A 20,487-nucleotide genomic window follows, 5' to 3' on the forward strand; every position below is an offset into this window, starting at 1 on the left:
TAACTGTTAGCTGGTATCTCTACAGTAGCTTTCTACTCAGCCCAACTCATCTTCATCATCTTTGTAAATTTTTTATTTCGTTTTGCCTGTGTGGATGTTTTGTCTGCATGTAGATCTGTGCACCACTTGTATGCTTGGGGCCCATGAAGGCCAGAGGAGGATGGAAGCCATCCTAGAACAGGAGTTATAGTTGTGAGTCACGGTGTGGGCGCTAGGAATCAAACCTGAGTCCTCTGAAACAGTAGTGCTCTTTGGTGTTTTGGTTTGTTTTGGCTTGGTTTTTGGTTTTTTCAAGACAGGGTTTCTTTGTAGCTTTGAAACCTGTCCTGGAACTAGCTCTTGTAGATTGGTCTGGCCTCAAACTCACAGAGATCTGCCTGTTTCTGTTTCCCAAGCTCTGGGATTAAAGGCATGCGCCACCACCCAGTGTATCCAGTGCTCCTAAATGCTGAGCCCACACTCCAGCCCAAACTCTTTTTCTAAAAGATTTTTAATGGGCGTGTTCACACACACCTTTAATTCCAGCACTCGAAAGGCAGATCTCTGTGGGTCTGAGGTCAGTCTGGTCTACATAATGAGTCCCAGGACAGCCAGAACTACATAGTGAGACCCTGTCTCAAAGAACGGGCAAACAATTTTTGAAAAAGAATGTATGTATGTGTGTATTTATGTGCACCATATGTGTTCAGGTAATGATGAGGCCAGAGGATGTCAGATCTATTGGAACTGGAGTTACAGGTGGTTGTGAACTTCCTGCTATGGGTGCTAGGAATCAAATCCAGGTCCTCTGTAAGAATAGTAAGTGCTTTTAGCCACTGATCTGTCTTACCACTTTCCCCTATTTTTTAAAGACAAGATCTCTTACAGCCGAGGCTAGCCTTGAACTTACTGTGTAGAGTTTGGCATTGAACTCCTGATCCTTCTGCCTCTACTGCCCAAGTACTAGGATTCCAGGCATGCACCACCACAACCAGCAACATAGTTTATTAAAAAATTAACAGTCGCAATCCCCCACTGTTGAATGCCATGTGATGGGCTTATATGGGTTTTTAATTTCACGTTCATCTCAATCCCAGGCATCATGAGAGACAGTTTATGATATGGAGACTCAGATTGGAAGATTAGCAACTAGCCTAATGATTACAAAGTCACCCAAGTGGCAGAGCAAGAGATACCCACAAGACCTGTTTAGTTTGTCAACCCAATGCATTTTAAAGTTCTCTCAGACTCCTAACCCCTGTGCCCGGCCTTATTTCTCTAAAATACTTACCGCTAAGAATATCATGTACTTACCTTGTTCGCTGTGTGTATTCAGCCACTAGAATGTTAGTTGCTGATGGCAAAGACCTCTTCACTCTTGTGCTCAGTGCTATATCCTTCACTCCCAGCCCAATAGGAATGTAGCACTATTGTTAGACAGAGGACTGGGCTGAGCCCTGTGTTAGTGTTTCTGAGGACAAGGTCAGCTCTTCTCAGTTCTCCACTGAAGGTGTTCATTCATACGTGAGTTTCTCCATTCATTCAGTAACTTCCTCCAAACCCCTAAGGTCTGAGCATACAGTCACAGCCACTGTCCCCAAGTCTTACAGGTAGGCAGGCTGTTAACTGGCCAGTGGAGGAATTAGCACACTATAGTAGATCCTCCTGTTGTAGGGTGTGATGTCATGTGCTAGCAAATTAATGAGCTATTTAGTGATTTACTTATCAGACATCCTCATCATGTAGCCTTGGAACTCTCTATGTAGATCAAGCTGACCTAGAACGCAGAGATCTGCCTTCCTCTGCCCCCTGAATGCTGGAATCAAAGGCGTGCTCCATCATGCCCAGCGTGGATCATATTGATCATGATAAATATTTGGAGTGCCCTTGTTAAGGTGTTTGGGGGGGGGTTGAGATAGTGTTTCTCAGGGTAGCCTTGGCTGAAGGCTTACATTCTTTTGCTAGAGAAGAAAACTGTCAACTTACCACTGATAGATTTTATATGCTGGGCTGGGTTGTTTTTTGTTTGTTTGTTTGTTTGTTTTTGTTTTTTTTTTTGTTTGTTTGGTTGGTTGGTTGGTTTTTCGAGACAGGGTTTCTCTGTGGCTTTGGAGCCTGTCCTGGAACTAGCTCTTGTAGATCAGGCTGGCCTCGAACTCACAGAGATCTGCCCGCCTCTGCCTCCTGAGTACTGGGATTAAAGGCATGTGCCATCACCACCCGGCTGGCTGGACTGGGTTTTAAGAATGGAGAGAGCTAGCAGGCTTTGCCTTTGAAGACTTCAGATACAAACAGGCCAGCTATAGCTGTTTCTTCTAGCCATAATGAACTTCCAAATGCTAATATACTTTCTCTTTGGTCATCTGCCTAGGACAACTTCCTTCTAGGCCTGATCCCTTAATTCCCCCAAGGTGAAGTTCAGTTTCCTCTCTGTGGGCGCTGCTGCAAACAGCGTTCCTGAACTGAGCATTAGGTGGAAGTTCTTTGAAGCTGGACTCTCTTGTCAGCACTGTTATCTCCCCAATGCCCAGCAAAGGGTCTTCCCTGCAGTCAATACTTGTGGAAGCCAGGCATCGTGTGCACACCTGTACTCCAACACCTGGGAGGTGGGGCTAGGAGGATCAGATGTTCAAGGTCATCCCAGTCTACTTAGTCCAAGGCCAACCTCGGCTGCTTGAGACCACGTCTCAATAAATGAATGGACAAATGGATGAGTGAATCTCCATAGACTGAGAGGCAAAAAGAGCCTGCAGTGAGATCTCAGGTTCAGAGTGAAGCCTGGCTCTGTAAAGCCATGCCCATCAGGTGCGTGAGGAGCAGGCGGGTAAGAGTTGATTCCACCGAAAGCACTGGACCACAGCGTCTCCAGGTGGTGGATGGGGGTGGTAACCAACACATCTCCCTCCTTCCCCCTTGTTCTTCAGAGCTGTTTCCCAAGCCGAAGCTGAAATTCCCCTCCAGGTTTCTGGACCAAGGGAAAAGCTTGGATCTGTTTTGCTCTGTCCCGGGGACACCTTCAGCCAACTTCAGCATCCAGAAGGAAGCGATGGTCTTGTCTCGGGACCAGAATTTCAGCAAGATTGCTGAGGAGAAGGACAGCGGGATGTACCGCTGTACTGCAAGCATTGGCAAAGTGGTCAAGAACAGTGAGCCGGTACTGATAGACGTGTGTGGTGAGTGTGTTCCCAGCTCCTCAGATACACGATGGCTGAGTAGGAGCAAGGAGCCGGTGGCCAGTCGTCCTCAGTGTGGTTTCAAAGGCTGACCAGGTTCAGGCAGGTGGAGAATTCCATCAAGGGCCAACAAAATGGCTTATTGGGTAAAGGTGCTTGCTGCCAAGCCTGATGACCTGAGTTCAATCCCTGTGACCCACAAGTTGTCCTCTGAAATCCATATTCATTCTGTATGTGTGTATGTGCACACTGGTGTGCCCATATGCATGATCACACGTGTGTACATGCATACACATGCACAAATAGATAAATAAATGTAAAAAATTAAGGAAAAAGGCTGGTGGGAAAGGAGCGTCGAAGAGAACAAGTGTACATCCCTGGAGAACGGAAGAGAAGTAGGCTTAACCAAGTTAAGGGCTGTTGTGACAGCTGCTGTCATGGTCTTAGAATTGGGAGGATTCTGGCTTTGAAAGTGGGCACCCACACTTAGGTCAGGGAGAAAGCACATCCACACACTGACTGTCCAGAGGGTACAGTGTAGATCCAGACTGCTCAGACTTCTGTGTATATATAAGACCTGTTTAGGAGGTATAGTAGCAAAAAGATAAAAAAGAAAAAAAGTACACACGTGTAGTATAGTGTAGTGTAATGTATTGTAGTATAGTATAGCAGTACACACCTATGGTATAGTATAGCATAGCATAGCATAGCATAGCATAGCATAGCATAGCATAGGAGTACACACCTATAATCTTGACACCTAGGTTGAGACTGAGATTGCTGTGAGTTCAAGACCAGCCTGGACTACATAGCAAGGGCCTGTCTCAGTCCTCCCTGACACCCAACATAAAAGACCTTGTATTTAAAGAAGAAGATGAACCTTTAATCCTAGCACTCAGGAAGCAGAGGCAGGAGAACCTCTTGAGTTCAAGGCCAGCCTGGTCTACAGAGCAAGTTTCAGGACAGACGGGGCTGCTGTTACACAGAGAAACCCTGCTAAAAAAAAAGAGAGCAGAAGTCTCTAGGTGGGTGGGGTGAGGCAGGCAGGAGAATTGCTGCAAACCTGAGGGCAGACTCCTGTGTCAAAAAATAAACACATAAGGGGTCTGGAAAGATTACTCAGTGTTTAAGGATACTTGCTGCTCTTGCAGGGGACCTGGGTTCAGTTCCCAGCACCCACGTCATGCACAAGCTGCCACACCCGGCTGGTGGACCGGTTCTTCCACCTCTGTTTTCCTATATTTCTTCCTCTTTCTTTCTCCTCATTCTCCCCCATTTCTTCTTCCCATCCTCCTTTTGAGACAGGATAGGGGTGCACTCTGTAACCCAAGCTAGCCTCAAACTTGTAATCTCCCTGCCTACCCTCCCAGGTGTGGGATGCTCCACCACACCCAGCTATTACATTATTATTATACTTATAGAAATTAGGTTATTTTAAAATTGTTTTTGATCTTTTTAACACAGGGTCTAACTATGTAGCCCTGGCTGGCCTCAAGCTCACAAGTCTCTTCCTGCCTCTACTACCCTAGTGCTGGGAATTGAACTTGATACCTTACATGTTAGGCAAATGCTCTACCACTGGGCTGCATTCCCATCTGTCTACAATAGTTCATTTTTTCCCTTGTTACCAAACTCACTCACATAGATAAGCATTGCTTGGCAGCCTTCTAGGAGCCCCTTAGTGATAAATAAGGCAGGTAGGCGGGCATTTGAAATCATGATCTTGATGGAGAAAGCCAAGCCCAGAGTCTGCAGAAAGAAGGTCCTAGGCTGGGTTGTTGTTTCTGTTTTATTTGGATTGTTTTTCTCTGTTGTTCTAGAAATGCTCTCTAAGCCTAGGATTTTCTATGATGGCGAGGCCGAGCTCATCAAAGGACATGCCATAACCATCAGCTGCCAGTCAATAAATGGAACGGCGCCTGTCAATTACAACCTTCGAAAAGCCACAGACTTCGTCCAATCTCGCACGATGTACTCCAATCACCCAGCCACCTTCGCAGATAAGCCTACCAAAGACGTGGAATACCAATGCATGGCAGATAATTGCCATTCTCATCCTGCGCTCTACAGCGAGATCCTGAGTGTCAAGGTCATAGGTAAGCCACTGTGACGTGGGGACCTAGAGTGGGGCTTTAGCAGGGCGGAAGGTTGGAGTCAATTAGGGATTCTGGGGACAACGGGGATAGTACCTGTGCACCCCACACAGCAGATCGAAGCAGAGCCAAGCCCCAGCAAGTGCATCTGGGAAATGTCTGGGGTCTCTTGTCATTGCTGTTGCGATCCCTTTTGACCTTTCAAGTGACAGTTGCATCCCTTGCGAAGGGAAGGTGCCTGCACTTGAGGAGCAACTGATATTGTGTATTTGGGCTTCTTTGTTTTTTGCGCCTTTTCAGGTGAATAGAGAGCCACCCCCAAGAGCAACAGGCCAGAACTCTTTTCTGCCGTTGACCTTGGTGGAGCATCTGGGTCACACAGGAAACCTATAGCAGGCAGAGTTGCAGACCATTGGCTCATGGGAATCGCCTGGGATTCTCACCGTACTCTTGGGGACAGAGATCTTTCCCTCAGTGTCTGACTTGTGCCCTTGAGTGGCCTTTGTAGTGCCATTGCCTGCCTTGCTCTGAATGCCATTGATAGACACTTTACCTTCTTCCTCTGTCACTTGTCAACTTTTGTTTAACAACTCTGTGTCGTCAACACGCCGTGTATAAACACACAGTCTACATGTGCTGGCATGGGCAAGCACTGTCTACAGGATAGGAGCAGTGGGAGAGGCAGTCAGGCCTATAATCCTAGCAAATTATCCCCAGTAGTATCTGTGAATAATAGTAAAATAGCACATGAAAGTCATCATAGTTTTGCCCTTGGATCTGCAATGAAGTCACTAAGACTTAGAGAAAATACATGGTTGTTGCAGAAAATTTCAAAGACAGTTAACTTCTTTTGTGTCTAGAATTAAATTCTAAGCTTTTTCAGGTTTTTAAGTGGATTTTAGTTGGCCACCTTGGGCGCCAATCTGTTGCAGGGGGGAAGTCGCTTGTTGGTTCCCAGCCACCCAGCAAGATTAGACCTGAAATAATCACACAGAAATTGTATTAATTAAATTACTGCTTGGCCCATTAGCTCTAACTTCTTCTTCTTTTTTTAAAAAAATATTTATTTATTTATTATGTATACAGTATTCTGTCTGCGTGTATGCCTGCAGGCCAGAAGAGGGCACCAGACCCCATTACAGATGGTTGTGAGCCACCATGTGGTTGCTGGGAATTGAACTCAGGACCTTTGGAAGAGCAGGCAATGCTCTTAACCTCTGAGCCATCTCTCCAGCCCTAGCTCTAACTTCTTATTGGCTAACTCTTTTTTTTTTTTTTTTTTTTTTTTTTTTTTTTTGGTTTTTCGAGACAGGGTTTCCCTGTAGTTTCTAGGGCCTGTCCTGGAACTAGCTCTTGTAGACCAGGCTGGCCTCGAACTCAGAGATCCGCCTGCCTCTGCCTCCCGAGTGCTGGGATTAAAGGCGTGCACCACCACCGCCCGGCTTTATTGGCTAACTCTTACATCTTAATGTAACCCATTTTTATTAATCTGTGTATTGCTACATGACAGTGGCTTACTGGCAAAGATTCAGCATGTCTGACTCTGGTGGCCACTCCATTGCTTCTCTTTTATTCTGCCCTTCTTCCTCCCAGTATTCAGCCTAGTTTTCCCTGCCTAACTAAGTTCTGCCTTGCTATTGGTCCAAAACAGTTTCTTTATTCACTAATGGTAATCACAGCACACAGAGGGGACTCCCACATCACATGGTGGATGGTGGGCTTGGTATTTGAACCCAGGTCTGGCTCCTGATTCCACTAATCCCTTGTGCTTTCCTGTGGGAAGAGCTGTCGGGTTTGGCAATGTGCTCAGTCTGTCTGTCTCCATGTGGGACCACCGCCATCCCAGGGCTGATGCTTGGCTCCCTTCAGATCTCACCAGCCTTTGTACTCAGAGAGGTGACTCACTTCTGTCTGCTGGCCAGTCTATTGTCACTAGCAGGGAAGGTGACCTGGGATGATAACATAGAGCCAGAATTTGAAGGGTTAAGAATGCTACTGAGGGAAAGGGGACACAGGGGGGGGGGGGGGTGGTACAATGAATTTGACTCTAAGTCTCCAGGTGGGAAAGGAGCCCCTAGGCTCTGGTTCCGGGAAGCTGTCTGGACAGGAAGCTTCTATTTAGGTTTTGATGCTCAGAAGTAAAAGCTGAGTGTGGAGGTGAAACCCAAGAGTGGAGATAGAGGGGTCAGAGAGATGGGGCTTAGCAGGAGGAGGTGCCTGCCCAGCCTGATGACCTGAATCCAATCCCCAGGACCCCACATGGTGGAAGGAAAGAGTCTCACAAGTTGTTCTCTGGCGTCCACACAGACACTGTGGCATGTGCACACCAGTGCAAAGAATAAACAGATCAAAATGTTATTTTTTTTTTTAGAAGAGTGGAGTTGGAAGACTGAGGGCCAACTTTCCAGAAAGTCCTTATTTCATCATCAGAACAAGTAGTAAGGGGGAAGGTAACGGAGGAGAGTCAGCTTCAGAGACAGCACGACTAGTGAAGCCATGTCTACAGGAGGAGCTGGGCGAGTCCGGCTCTGGGGGGCTAACACCAGGAAACTGCATGAGGAACGAATGACCTCCTCCACTGATTGTACTCTGCTGGGCCGCGAACTCGGGGGTCAAGGACTTTGCCAGTTTCTGTGAGACTAGAGTTAGCAATGCAGTTTCAAAAGCAGATGGGTGTCGGGGGCTGGTGGCACACACCTGTAATCTGACACAGGAAGACCTGGAGTTCATGGCCAGCTACTTGAGACCCTGTCTCAAACGAACAAAACAGGGACAGCGTGTGGTGGCGAGGCACACCTTTAATCTCAGCATTTAGGAGGTAGAAGCAGGCAGATCTCTGAGTTTGAAGCTAGCCTGGTCTACATGGTGAGTTTGAGACCAGCCAGGGCTACATAGCGAGACCTTGTTTCAAATAAATTAATGGACAAATTAAATAAAACAGAAACATCTAGGCGGTGGGGGTGCACACCTTTAGTCCCAACCCTTGGGGAGCAGAGGCAGGTAGATTTCTGTGAGTTTCAAGGCCAGCCTGGTCTACAGAGCAAATTCCAGGATAGCTAGGGCTACACAGAGAAGTTCTGTCTCCTAAAACAAACAAGCAAAAAACAAAAAACAAAAACAAAACAAAAAAACAGAAATGATGGCAATAGTAAACCACAGTAATGAAGCCAGATGGATGGAAGGCATAGCAAGAAGATGGGCAATGAGGCTGTGAAAGCAAAGAGGAAAAAGGAAAGAAACCAGGGTAAAAGTCACACATCTGTAAGCAGAAGGCAGAGAGAAAGCATTCAAACATATGCATATGTGTGCGCGCGCGCACACACACACACACACTAGTGCACACGTGCATGCACACACATCTCCAAGAGAAAATACAATCTTGTAGTGTTGCTTTGTGGCTGGCCATACTCAAAGTGGGAAGATGGGGTATGTCCCTAGTGTGTAGGAAGAGTTTTTCATCAGGACCACCGGCTCCCCAATAAGCACACAGAGACTTATTATTACCTATAAATGCTCCGTCAATAGCTTAAGCTTGTGACCAACTGGTTCTTACAGCTTGAATTAACCCATATTTCTTATCTACGCCCTACCGCGTGGTGGTACCTTTTGTCAGCAAGGCATATTCATCTTGCTTCTCTCCGCGTCTCTCTTACTGGCAACTTCGCCCTCCTCCTTCCCTGAACTCTCGTTTTTTTGCCCGCAAGTCCTGCAGAACCTTCTTCTGCCTAGCTATTGACCAGTCAGCTCCTTATTAAACCAGTGAGAGTAACACATATTCACAGTGTACAAAGAGGTTGTTCCACAGCACTGGTGTCCTGTGTTTTATCAATAGATGAGGACAGGAGGTATCTGTTAACTGTCTTTCTGGGCTAATCGGGGAAGGGACCATGTGGAAGTGGGGAGCAGAGGACTCAAGTCCTAGGCTGGGAGAAAAGTTGACAAGAAGAAGTGGCTTTTCCATGTTCCTTCTCCACATTCAGTTCCCTTCCCCTCCCTCTTGGGTTCTCTGTGACTGGGCCTTCCTATGTCTATGTTGTGCTCTAGCCTGGAATATGAGATCCTTTTGTTCCCATCTCCCAAGTTCTGGGCTCATAGGTGTTCAGCCCATACTTGCCTCTGCCCTTCTCTGCTCAGGGCTAATCCTTTGCCTGCTTTCCAGCCCCGGTGAATGAAGTCACGCTTTCTATCCTGTCGAGTACTGAGGTGCAGTCTGGGGATGAAATGGTGCTTCGGTGCTCCGTGAAAGAGGGGACTGGCCCAATCACGTTTAAGTTTTACAAAGAGAAAGAGAACAGACCCTTCCACGAAACCATCCTGAATGAAACTCAAGCGTTTTGGATTGAGAAACAAGCCAGCAAGAAGCAGGAGGGACATTACTATTGCATGGCCTCCAACAGAGCCAACTTTGCAAAAAGCAGCTCTCTAACAGTCAGAGGTGAGTCCAGGCCTCACCAGCGAGGTGTGGTACAGGGGCCTCCAAGGGGCTGAATGCATATACGCACCTTGTAAAAGGGAAAGGAGTAGAGACTAGTTCATTTACGTGAAGGCGAAGACACTGGTGTCTAGCCAGGTATGATGGCACATGCCTTTAATCCCAGCATTCTGGTAGCAGAAGCAGGTGTATCTCGGTGAGTTTGAGACCAGCCTTGTCTACAAATCAAGTTCCAGGACAGCCTGACCTGTTTTACAGAGAAACCCTGTCTCGGGAGAGAAAGAGAGGGAGAGCAATGGCTGATCAGTTACAGTTGGCAGAAGCCTGCTCTTACGAGCTGGAGTGGAAAAGGAGATGATTAGCTATAAGGAACTGAAAATATTTTATCCAGTTCCAAGTATCTGCCAAAAAGACACCAAATGTCCATCCATGAACTAATTGTATCCAAACACAGGCGTGTTTATAGGAGCCTAGCTGTGTGTTTGACTAGGAGAGTTCTATAGAGACGGAGATGGAGGATGGAAAGACACCCTAAAGGGAGCAGCATCTTAGGGAAACTGGCTTGGTACGTTATTCAAGACTATAGCTGACCTTGGCTTCTAGCAGAAACCCCCCATCTCTGCAGGCAGACCCCAAAGCAAGCCATGTTTACACGGACCGCAAAGTTGGGTCTGTGTTGCTGCTTAAATCTGCTGTTATTTCTTTCTGTCAGAAGAAAAATGTGTTTCCTTTCTTCTCCCCCACTTTCAGTCTTTCTTGCTCCGTGGAAGAAAGGGCTCATCGCTGTGATTGTCATTGGAGTGACCATCGCCATCTTGATAGTTGTGGCCAAATGCTACTTCCTGAGGAAAGTCAGAGGTGAGCACCTGTCCACAGGTCATTCTCGCCAAGAAACTGGCCATGGCTGAGAGGCATCCTGGAGGAGACTGAGGAGGCACCCACGAAGTCTCCTTCTTGGGATCTTACTTTGATAACTCAACGTTCTGGCTTTGGTGGGCGTAAAGCTTTTGCTCCTCATGAAAGTGGGTGCTTATCTAGCTGGGCAAGCCAACTAGGGGGAGCGTGGTGGCATGTCTAATGTAGTCAGAAGAAACTATTTCTTGGAGTGTGCTGCGGAGGGTGGGGGGATGCACACGCATACACACACATGCACGCATGCACACTCACATTGTGTACCTCCCAGATAATCTTGTAGTTAGTGCCATGATCTTGTACCATGTACGTTCGTGGGAAGTAGGAGCACCAGCTGGCACTTAGGAATTGGGTCTAACCCAGGCTAAAGGAAAATGACACACAATACCAGTGTATTCTGAGGTACCGGGTTTGGGTGGTGAACAGAATGATGGAGAGACGAGTTCTTAGGAGTCTCTGGTGCTGCTGTCTGGGCTGGGAGAGCAGATGAGACAGGGATGGGTCTTTGGTCCTTTTTGAGGTAGGAAAATTGCCGCTCCTTTGGAAACAGACAGACCTCAAAGAGACCTCTTCCCAAGGCTGACCTGACTTTGGTCTCAGGCCAGATTGGACCTAAAAGCACAGGAACTGGCTTAGGATTTGCCTTTTGCAATCATCTCGAATCAAAGCAATAGCTACCGGCATCTCGGGGAATCTGGGTCCTGTACCCGGTCTTAGTCACATGTTATGAACTAACGATATACATATGAAGAAACTAAGTAAGGTCTCTTATACAGCCAAGGGGAGGGGAGGAGGATGGAGCTCAGCAATGGTAGCATTTTGCAGTGCTGGGATGCATCCTAAGCTGCATGAAAATAAGCAAGCAAAAGTTTCCAGGGGACGCTGTTCGTCTCTCCTTTCCGCTCATTGTGAATGTGTTTGATTTCATCTGGAGCATTCTCTCTCTTTCTCATCCCTAACCCATCTGCTCCCTTACCTTAGGCTAACCTCAGTTGAGCTGAGGGTGCCCTTGAACTTCAGATCCTTCGCCTCCACTTCTGGAATGCTGGGATCGTGGGCAAGCACACGGTTCATGTGGTGGGGGACTGAGCCCATGAATTGTACGTGCTTGGTAAACACTCTGCCAACCGAGCTACACCCCTAGCTCCTCTTTCCCCTTCGTTTTTATGGGTATTCAGTCAAGGGAGAGACTGCTACTGTCCAGAATTGTACTGACCTGGATTTTTCTTTCATTTTTTAAAGCCAAGCAGAAACCCGTGGAGATGTCCAGGTCAGTGTCCTTGTAAGGGGCAGGTGGGCTGCTTCATGGGCAGGGCTGAATTTGTCTGCAGGCACAGTCTGGTCATAAGGAAATTGTTAGAGATTCTTGGCAAACTCATAAAGAATAAGGGCTTCATTATAATGTGTGTGTGTGTGTGTGTGCGCGCGCGCGTGCGTGCATGCATGCGTGTTTCTGTTTGTCTGAATTAGCGGAAGATTGCCTACACTACATACTTAGAATAACAGAGTTAGTCTTTTTGGTTTGTTTGGTTTTTTTGAGACAGGATTTCTCTATTTTCTGTGTGGCCCGGAATTTAATCTATAGACCAAACTGGCCTTGAACTCACAGAGATCCGCTTGCCTCTGCTTCCTGAGTGCTGGGATTAAAGGCCCGCACTACTGCCACCTGGCAAGAACTGGTCTATTTAAAAAGAAATATTTTACCATGCTGGAAAGATGGCTTAGCCTCTGCAGGTAGCCATACACCGTGCACATGTACATACCACACACAAATACACACACACACACACACACACACACACACACACCTAAAAATAAAAATTTTTAAATGTTTTTTTTAAAAAACATTTTGTTTTTATTTTGAAACATGATCTCACATAGCCAGACTGGCCTTAAATTCCTGACCCTCTTGCCTCTACCTCCCAAGGGCTAGGATTACAGGCATGTAATCCTAGGATTACATGACAAGCTTTTTTTTGTGTGTCTTTGTATGTAGCCCTGGCTGACCTCAAACTCACAGTTATTCTCCTGCCTCAGCCTTCCCGGTGTTGAGATTACCAGTGTATAATGGTCATATTCATCTTGCTTTCTTCTCTTGATCTTCCTTTGGTGGTTTTGTTGGTTTGGGGGAACAGTGAAAAATGTTAATATCTATTTTTCTCTTTTCTTTTTGATTTTCATGTGAAGGCCAGCGGCTCCACTTCTGAACTCCAACAGTGAGAAGGCTTCTGACCCCAATGTGGAAGCCAACAGTCATTACGGTAAAGCCAAGGCTTCCTGTAATTACAAAGACTTTTACCAACTCAGAGTGGATAGGGTCAAGGCAGAAGGGAAGCTGTGGCTTCAAGCAGTGGCACCTAGCTAATCCGCTATTGGAAGATAAGCTAATAGAAACCCAGACTGAAAAGGACAGTTCTGCTTTCACCCTTCTATGCTTCATTTCTTTGGAATGAAAAATGGGAACTAACTGTAATGCTGTTGCCTCCAAAGACTGAAATTGCCCTGAAGTTTTCAGACTGCCCTTGCGAGGCAGAAACCAGGTGTCAGACTAAATTGTCGGGAACACATCTCGGACGGGGTTTCCACCACTTCACTCTGCCACAGAGGGAAACCAATGGAAACACTCTGCTCTTCGCAGAGGCGTTTGGGGGAAGTGCTGAGATACCACCCCATCCCTGAGACAGGGTTGCTCTGTGTAACAGTCCTGGATGTCCTGGGACTCACTCTGTAGTAGACCATGTTAGCCTGGAACGCACAGAGATCCACCTGCCCCTGCCTCCTGAGGGCCGGGGTTAAAGGTGTGTGCCCAGCTTGGGACATCAGCCGCATGCAGACCTCAGCCGAGTGAGGCTGCCCCCGTGGGTCTGTGAGAAAATACTCAGAGCCAGGAGTGGTGACTCACGCTAGCATTCCAACGCTTGAGTGAGACATCAGGAGGATTACTACGAGGCCATCTTGATCTACACAGTGAGTTCCAAGCCAGTTAGGGCTACATATCGAGACATTGTCTCAAAGCACAAGCAATAAAAAAACCCCAAACCAACTATTTAAATAATGATAATACTAATTAGTTCATCCACACGTTAGAGAACCATGTGTTCTTGAAGAATAGTATTTATAATAGCTATAAGAATTTTTTAGCCGGGCGGTAGTGGCGCATGCCTTTAATCCCAGCACTCGGGAGGCAGAGGCAGGCGGATCTCTGAGTTCGAGGCCAGCCTGGTCTACAAGAGCTAGCTCCAGGACAGGCTCTAGAAACTACAAGGAAACCCTGTCTCGAAAAACCAAAAAAAAAAAAATTTTTTTTAATGATTTGTTTTTATTGTATTTGTGTTTTGCTTTCACATATGTATGTGTGAGGGTGTGGGATCCCCTGGAACTGGAGACACAGACAGTTGTGAGCTGCCATGTGGGTGCTGGGAATTGAACCCCAGTCCTCTGGAAGAGCAGTCAGGACTCTTAACTGCCGAGCCATCTCTTCAGTCCCATATACAGATTTTTTTTTTTTAAAGCAAAGAGCATGCTAAAATGTTTGCTTGCTTGCTTGCTTGTTTTTATAGTGCTGGGCATGAGCCAAAGCCTCACACAGTCCAGGTAAGGGCGTTACCACCTACCAAGCTCCACACTTTGTTTTGTCTGTGCCCACTGAGGTGATAATCTAGAGATACTGTTGCTTCTTTAAACCATACTCTAGTCAGCCCAGTTTCCTAAATGCAGAGCGTTAGCTAACCATCAGCTTTTGTGTTTGCTGTTAGTAACTGACCCCTTCTAGAAGGAAGCTTAATTTTTAATTACTTTGCTTACAGCAAACCATTCTGACTTCCAAATAACTCTCAAACAAAAGTGCCCCATATCAGCCATGCATTCTGCCCTGCATTGAAAGGGTCCCATATACAGATTAGGAAAACAACCACGTAGCAGAGAGAGACCTGCTTAGGAAAAGACCACACAGCAGAGAGACCCAGCACCCAGAGGCAAGGGTGTTTGTCATTTGTATTGAAGCTGGGCCGTTGTGGCGCACGCCTTTAATCCCAGCACTTGGGAGGCAGAAGCAGGTGGATCTCTGCAAATTCGAGGCCAGCCTGGTCTACAGAGTGAGTTCCAGGACAACCAGGGTTACACAGAGCAACCCTGTCTTGAAATCCCTCTCCCTCCCCACACCAAAAAAGGTGGCGAGGAACAGTGGAAGATGTCAACTTCCAGCCTCCACACACAGGAAGAGCACAAAGGTGCATGCACACACACAAACAGACACGCACGCACACACGCACGCACACAGACACACACACGCACGCACGTGCGCCCGTGGTTACAGCAAACTAATTTCCACTGCCCCTCACTGTGAGTGTTGTTTTCTACCAGGTTATGACGATGTTGGAAACGATGCAGTAAAACCCGTCAATCAAAATAAAGGTAATTATTTAAACGCTTCATTAGAAACTTTCACATTAGAAAATAGTCACAAACAGCTGTGTGTGGTGGTGCACACCTTTAATCCCAGCCCTCCGGAGACAGAGGCGGGTGGATATCTGTGGATTCAAAGCCAGCCAGGGTTATATAGTGAGTAGTAAGAACCTGTCCTTAAAAATAAATAACATACCCACAGGAAAAGACAATTTAAACTCTGAGGTAACTGGGTAATTTCTCACCGCTCCTAGAGGACCCATGTGTGGTAAAGTATAGACCATGTATGGTAAAGTATAGTGTTTCCTCTGAGGAGGCTAGCCGGTGGTCTGAATGGTAATGCCTCCTGATCCAAGTGGAAATGAGCTTTTTATCTTAAAAAACAAAAACCCAATAGCAACAACTTCCTGGCACATGTAGGAGGAAGTTTCTCTTGGGTGACTGAGGTAGAGTTCTTTAAGATTTTTTTTCAGACATCAACAGTTTGCTTCTGCCTCAAGCTTAGTTGGCTTAAATAATTTTCTTTCTTTTCTTTAAATATTTATTTATTTATTTATTATGTATACAATATTCTGTCTGTGTGTATGCCTGCAGGCCAGAAGAGGGCACCAGATGCCATTACAGATGGTTGTGAGCCACCATGTGGTTGCTGGGAATTGAACTCAGTACCTTTGGAAGAGCAGGCAGTGATCCTAACCTCTGAGCCATCTCTCCAGCCCCTTAAATCATTTTCTTAAAGGTGTTTTCTCTTCCATGCTGCTCTCACAAGAACTGAAACTCCCGACCTGCTTCTGTGGAGTCTCTTTGGCTACTCAACCTCTTCTAGCTGCTAGCAAGAGTCCCCCATTCTGTGGGACCACAAAACCAAAACAAGGCCAGGCATGACTTATGCCTTTGATCCCAGCGCTCAGGAGACTGAAGCAGGAAGACAGATATTCAAGGCTAATCCTGACTATCTAGCAAGTTCTAGGCTGCTCTGGGATACACCTGACCCTGTCTCAAAAAACAGCAACAGGGGCTGGAGAGACAACGAGAGGTTAAAAGCACTGACTGCCCTGTCAAAGGACCCAGCTTCAGCTCACATACAGTACCCCTAGTCCTGGAGCACCTGACACCATCTTCTGGTCTCCTTGGGTATTAGACACAAACCACAGCAGCAGCAATAGCTTGAGTTAACAACAAAGTCATTTCCTGGCCATTTCTCCCCACGGAGCCTGGAGGTTTCATTACCTAGAATGCTTGCTTAATCTTAGAACGCTCAGATGCTCCCACAACATGCAAATCTTTTCCCATGTCTTTCAGACTGGTGGGAGTTACCTGTGAGTCTGTCCTGGGCTGTTTTCCAGGCCTGTTAACCTGGTGGATGTCTTCCCATACTATTGAAACCTTGGCAGAGGTTCCATCGACACTCAGGTGCTAAGAGTCAGAGAGGCTGTGGCATCTACTGCCTAGACCAGTGTAGGGCTATCTGGAAGGAAGGCTCCTAGTGTGGTTTAATTCTCTAGAGGAGATGCAGCCTACACTCATGGTGTTGTGGTTCCTTTGAACAGACTCTCAGAACTTGGATGTGGAGTACACGGAAGTGGAAGTATCCCCCCCTGAGCCTCACCAAGGTAAGCATACTCACCAGTTGAGTCAAGCCCACATTAGGCTCTGGGTTTGGATGTAGAAACCACACGGGAGTGCTGTGCAGTCAGAACTGTCAGAAGGGAGGTGTCTACAGACCTACTAGGTGCCCCTGTCTTAGTTAGGGTTTCTATTACTGTGAAGAGATACCCTGACCCTGGCATCTCTTATAAAAGAAAACATTTAATTGGGCTGGCTTACAGATCAGAGATTTAGTCCATTGTCATTATGGTCGGAAGCATGGCAACATGCAGGCAGACATGATGCTAGAGAAGGAGCTGAGAGTCCTACATCTTGATCCACAGGCAACAGGAAGTGAACTAAGACACTGGGCATAGCTTGAGCATAGGAAACTTCAAAGCTCACTTCCACAGTAACACACTTCCTCCAGCAAGGCCACACCTCCTAATAATGTCACCCTCTATGGGCTTATGCGGGCCAATTACATTCAGACTGCTATAGCAGCTAAGTTTGAACTGGCCCTGGGCACTCACAGGGTGCCGGGCAGGCACTAAGAGTTAGTTAAGCACCTTCTTTCTCTGGAAGAGTTTTTTGGGGGAGCCCCCCTCCCCCTCACAGGGAAGTCAGCCTCTGCCTAGATGCACTGTTTTCCTAGAACAGTTGCCTTGTGGACCAAAGGGTGTGTCAATCAATTGCATGTCTCAGATAGGGAATGCAGGCCTGGAGGAATGGCTTGCTGGCTAAGAGCACATATTATTCTCCTAGAAGACCTGAGTTTGGTTTCCAGCACTCATATCTGGTGACTCACAACCACCTGTAACTCCAGCTCCAGGGGATCCAGGACTCTCTGCTAGTCTCTGTAGGCTCCTCTCTCAGATTTGCACACAGCACCTCCCAAATTCCAACTCCCCCACCCCCACATAATAATAAAATAAAATAGGGAGGGCATATATGTGACTTACTTTGTTGTTGTGACCAAACACCTAACAAGACCTTTAAGAAAGAAAGGGTTTATCTTGCCTTACCATTGGAGGAGATGCCATTCTTCACATGGGGAGGGCATGCTGGAAGGGCCTAAGGCAGGTTTTCACACTGAGTCCCAGGAGAGCAAAGGAATGAGCATGGGTGTCAGGTAGCTTTGTCCTTTTATGCAGTCTGGGACCCCTGCCCCTAACATAGTGCCACCTCAATTAACCTAATGTAGAAACTCCGCCACAGTCATGCCAAGTTTCCGTGGCGAGTCTAAATCCATTCAAATTAGCTTGAAGATTACCCGTCCTAGAGGACTTTCCTTTTCAGAGGGACTCATGAGCCCCTCTCTCAGCATGGCATCGGGTCTGTGCCTCAGCTTTTTTGTTGGGTGTATGGTTCACTCAAGGGCAAACTGCCCGTAAGTCCCATCTCTGATTCAGCAATGGGAGACGGACGTACAGTAGGTGGGTCACAGCAAACACCGGAACATGGATCTCAGCAGTTTGGGGCCTCAGAAAATGCATCTCCCAATCTTCCTCCACCTTAGCCCACCCTCGGACTCCTGCATGCTTCAAAGGAACTGGCCATTCCAAGCCTTCCGGCCCTTGGGGGACGTTCCCTGGACTGTTGCCATCTGTCTCCCTTTGCATTGAGGCTAAGGCTGTGTGCCGGGTTCTCAGCCAAGCAGAACTGGGCTGTTTTCCAGACTGAGCCTGCCAATCATTAGCTGGAGTCACTTAGTGATGGCGTCCTGAGGCTCCCTCTTGCTCAATGATTTAGGAGGAGTTCTGGAATTTTCCCTCCTACAGTTGCTGGGCATGGTTCTAGGTAGCACGTTAGTAGGTGTGTGTTGTGTGAACTTTCCCGTCAGGGGGCGTGTCCTGTGTTACACTGCCCTGTGTTGTACCATTGGCCTCTTTCCCATGGTCTCTGGTACCCAAAGGTGTACACCGGAGATCTTAGCTTTATGGGACCTGTGGCATCCATGTCCTGACTGGACCTGAGGGGTGGGGAATGTGGAAGGCCTGAGGTTCTCGTCTTTTTTAGAGTGAAGTGTTTTCACTCATTTTGGTAACCAATAGAAGGTAGCAGTCACTGTGCAAGACACAAAGGAATGGGGTGGTCCCTCCCTGGAGGAAGCAGAGCCGAGTGGGAGCAGGGAATACTAAAGAGTAGATAATGTCAGGTGATCAGAAGTGCTGGGAATGGGTAGAGTGGAGTACGGGAGATGTAAAAGCGGACAGACGTCTCCCCGGCCTTTTCTGGGTCATGCAAGAGGGTCTCTTTGAGAGTCATAGTTTAAGCAAGGCTAGAGGTTGTAAGGAAGGGTGGGTTTAGAAAGACCCAGGGCATAGGAAAGGCAGTTTTGGTGGTCAGAGCTAGCTCATTTATTTTGGTCTGAAAGGGGAGCTGGCTGTGGTGGTACATACCCACACATAATCCCAAAACTTGGGTGTGTGACACTAGAGGATCATGCATTCAAGGCCAGCCCAGGCTACATGAGGCCCTGTCTTAAAAGCATCTGAAAGCCTGGGTGATGGTGGCTCCCTCCTTTGGAGACAGAGGCAGGTGGAGCTCTGTGAGTTCGAGGCCAGCCTGGTCTACAGAGTGAGTTCCAGGACAGTCAGGGCTACACAGAGAAACCCTGTCTCGGGGGAAAAAAGAAAACTATCCAGGAAGCTCATGTGTCTGCAGCGATAAAAAAGGATGGGATGGAATCAGGAGGACAGGGTGGTGGCAGGAACACAGGCCAAGGGTGTCAGAGTCCAACTCTAAAAGGCTGAGGAAAAGTTTCGGAAGGCTTTAGGCTGGGAAATAGCTGGTCTAAGTAAATAAATATCCTTAGGGGATGGGGAGAAAACCCTTACCTTTCCAGTGTTTGGGTCTTGAGAGCCCACATAATCACTGAGTTGGCGTGGTAGCCCTCCTGTGATCCCAGGATTCCTCAGGGGCTTCCCAGAGCATGCTGGCTAGCCAGACCAGCTGTGTCAGCATCTGGCTTCAATGAGTATGGTAAAGAACCATTTTTTTAATTAAAAATAGATTTTTTTCATATACTATATTCTAATCAAGGTTATTCCTCCTCCCCACACTCTTCAAAGATGCTCCCCAACCTTCCCACCCACCCAAATTCACACCCTTTTTTCCCTCTCATTAGAAAACAAACAGTCATCTTTGAAAAAAAAAAAAGTACCTGGATGGTGGTGGCATCCATCTTTAACCCCAGCACTCGGGAGCCAGAGGCTAGCAGGTCTCTGTGAGTTTGAGGCCAGCCTGGTCTACAAGAGCTAGTTCTAGGACAGGCTCCAAAGTACTGAGAAACCTAGTATCGAAAAACCAAAAAGGAAAAAAAAAAGGTAAATGCAGTACAATACAGTAACACAAACAAACCAGAATAGGACAAAACAAACAAACAGAAACCAAAGAAAAGCACAAGAAACACACACAGACTCGGAGATACACACAGAAGTCCATGAAGATACAGAGGACTATTGAGGAAGATTCCCAGGGTCAACTTCAGCTCTCCATAGGTACACACACAATTGCCCCAACACGTGTACCCACACACACAGACATGCACACACATACATACACACCGTAGATACTTAGTTTATTAAAACAAACTCAGGACAGCAGGAAAAGGTTTAAAGAAGAACAAGAATGGAAGTAGTAGAGATACGTGTGCTATCGTCGTGCAAGAGATGAGGTGGGGCTGGGGGAAGGCAATGGATGGAGTCTACGTGTGTTTTTGAGACCGATCGCAGCCCTTTACCCAGCACAGAGCAGCCAGGACGCCCATATTCCTTGCTGGAGTAATCGTGTGGATTGGATGACTGCGGTGTTTGAGGATAAGCTCTAGTTTGCCTAGGTTAAATCTGGGGAGTCTGTGTAGACTGTGATAGCTGAAACTGGAGTGCTCAGTCCCTGCTGTCGC

The 20,487-nt window shown here is 47.1% G+C and overlaps 1 protein-coding gene across 3 annotated transcripts in view; it reads left to right on the forward strand.

Annotated features, from left to right (window-relative positions):
- Positions 1-20,487, forward strand: part of Pecam1 (platelet and endothelial cell adhesion molecule 1) — a 54,331-nt gene that overhangs the window by 19,526 nt on the left and 14,318 nt on the right. For all 3 annotated transcript variants that reach the window (XM_038325770.1, XM_038325768.1, XM_038325769.1), the window contains exons 6-13: positions 2,904-3,152; positions 4,973-5,248; positions 9,405-9,680; positions 10,428-10,535; positions 11,832-11,859; positions 12,777-12,850; positions 14,952-15,002; positions 16,544-16,606. In XM_038325770.1, the coding sequence (XP_038181698.1) occupies positions 2,904-3,152; positions 4,973-5,248; positions 9,405-9,680; positions 10,428-10,535; positions 11,832-11,859; positions 12,777-12,850; positions 14,952-15,002; positions 16,544-16,606 (1,125 nt within the window). The remainder of the gene's footprint in view (positions 1-2,903; positions 3,153-4,972; positions 5,249-9,404; positions 9,681-10,427; positions 10,536-11,831; positions 11,860-12,776; positions 12,851-14,951; positions 15,003-16,543; positions 16,607-20,487) is intronic.

Source organism: Arvicola amphibius, chromosome 4, assembly GCF_903992535.2.
Source record: "Arvicola amphibius chromosome 4, mArvAmp1.2, whole genome shotgun sequence".
NCBI classification, from domain to species: domain Eukaryota; kingdom Metazoa; phylum Chordata; class Mammalia; order Rodentia; family Cricetidae; genus Arvicola; species Arvicola amphibius.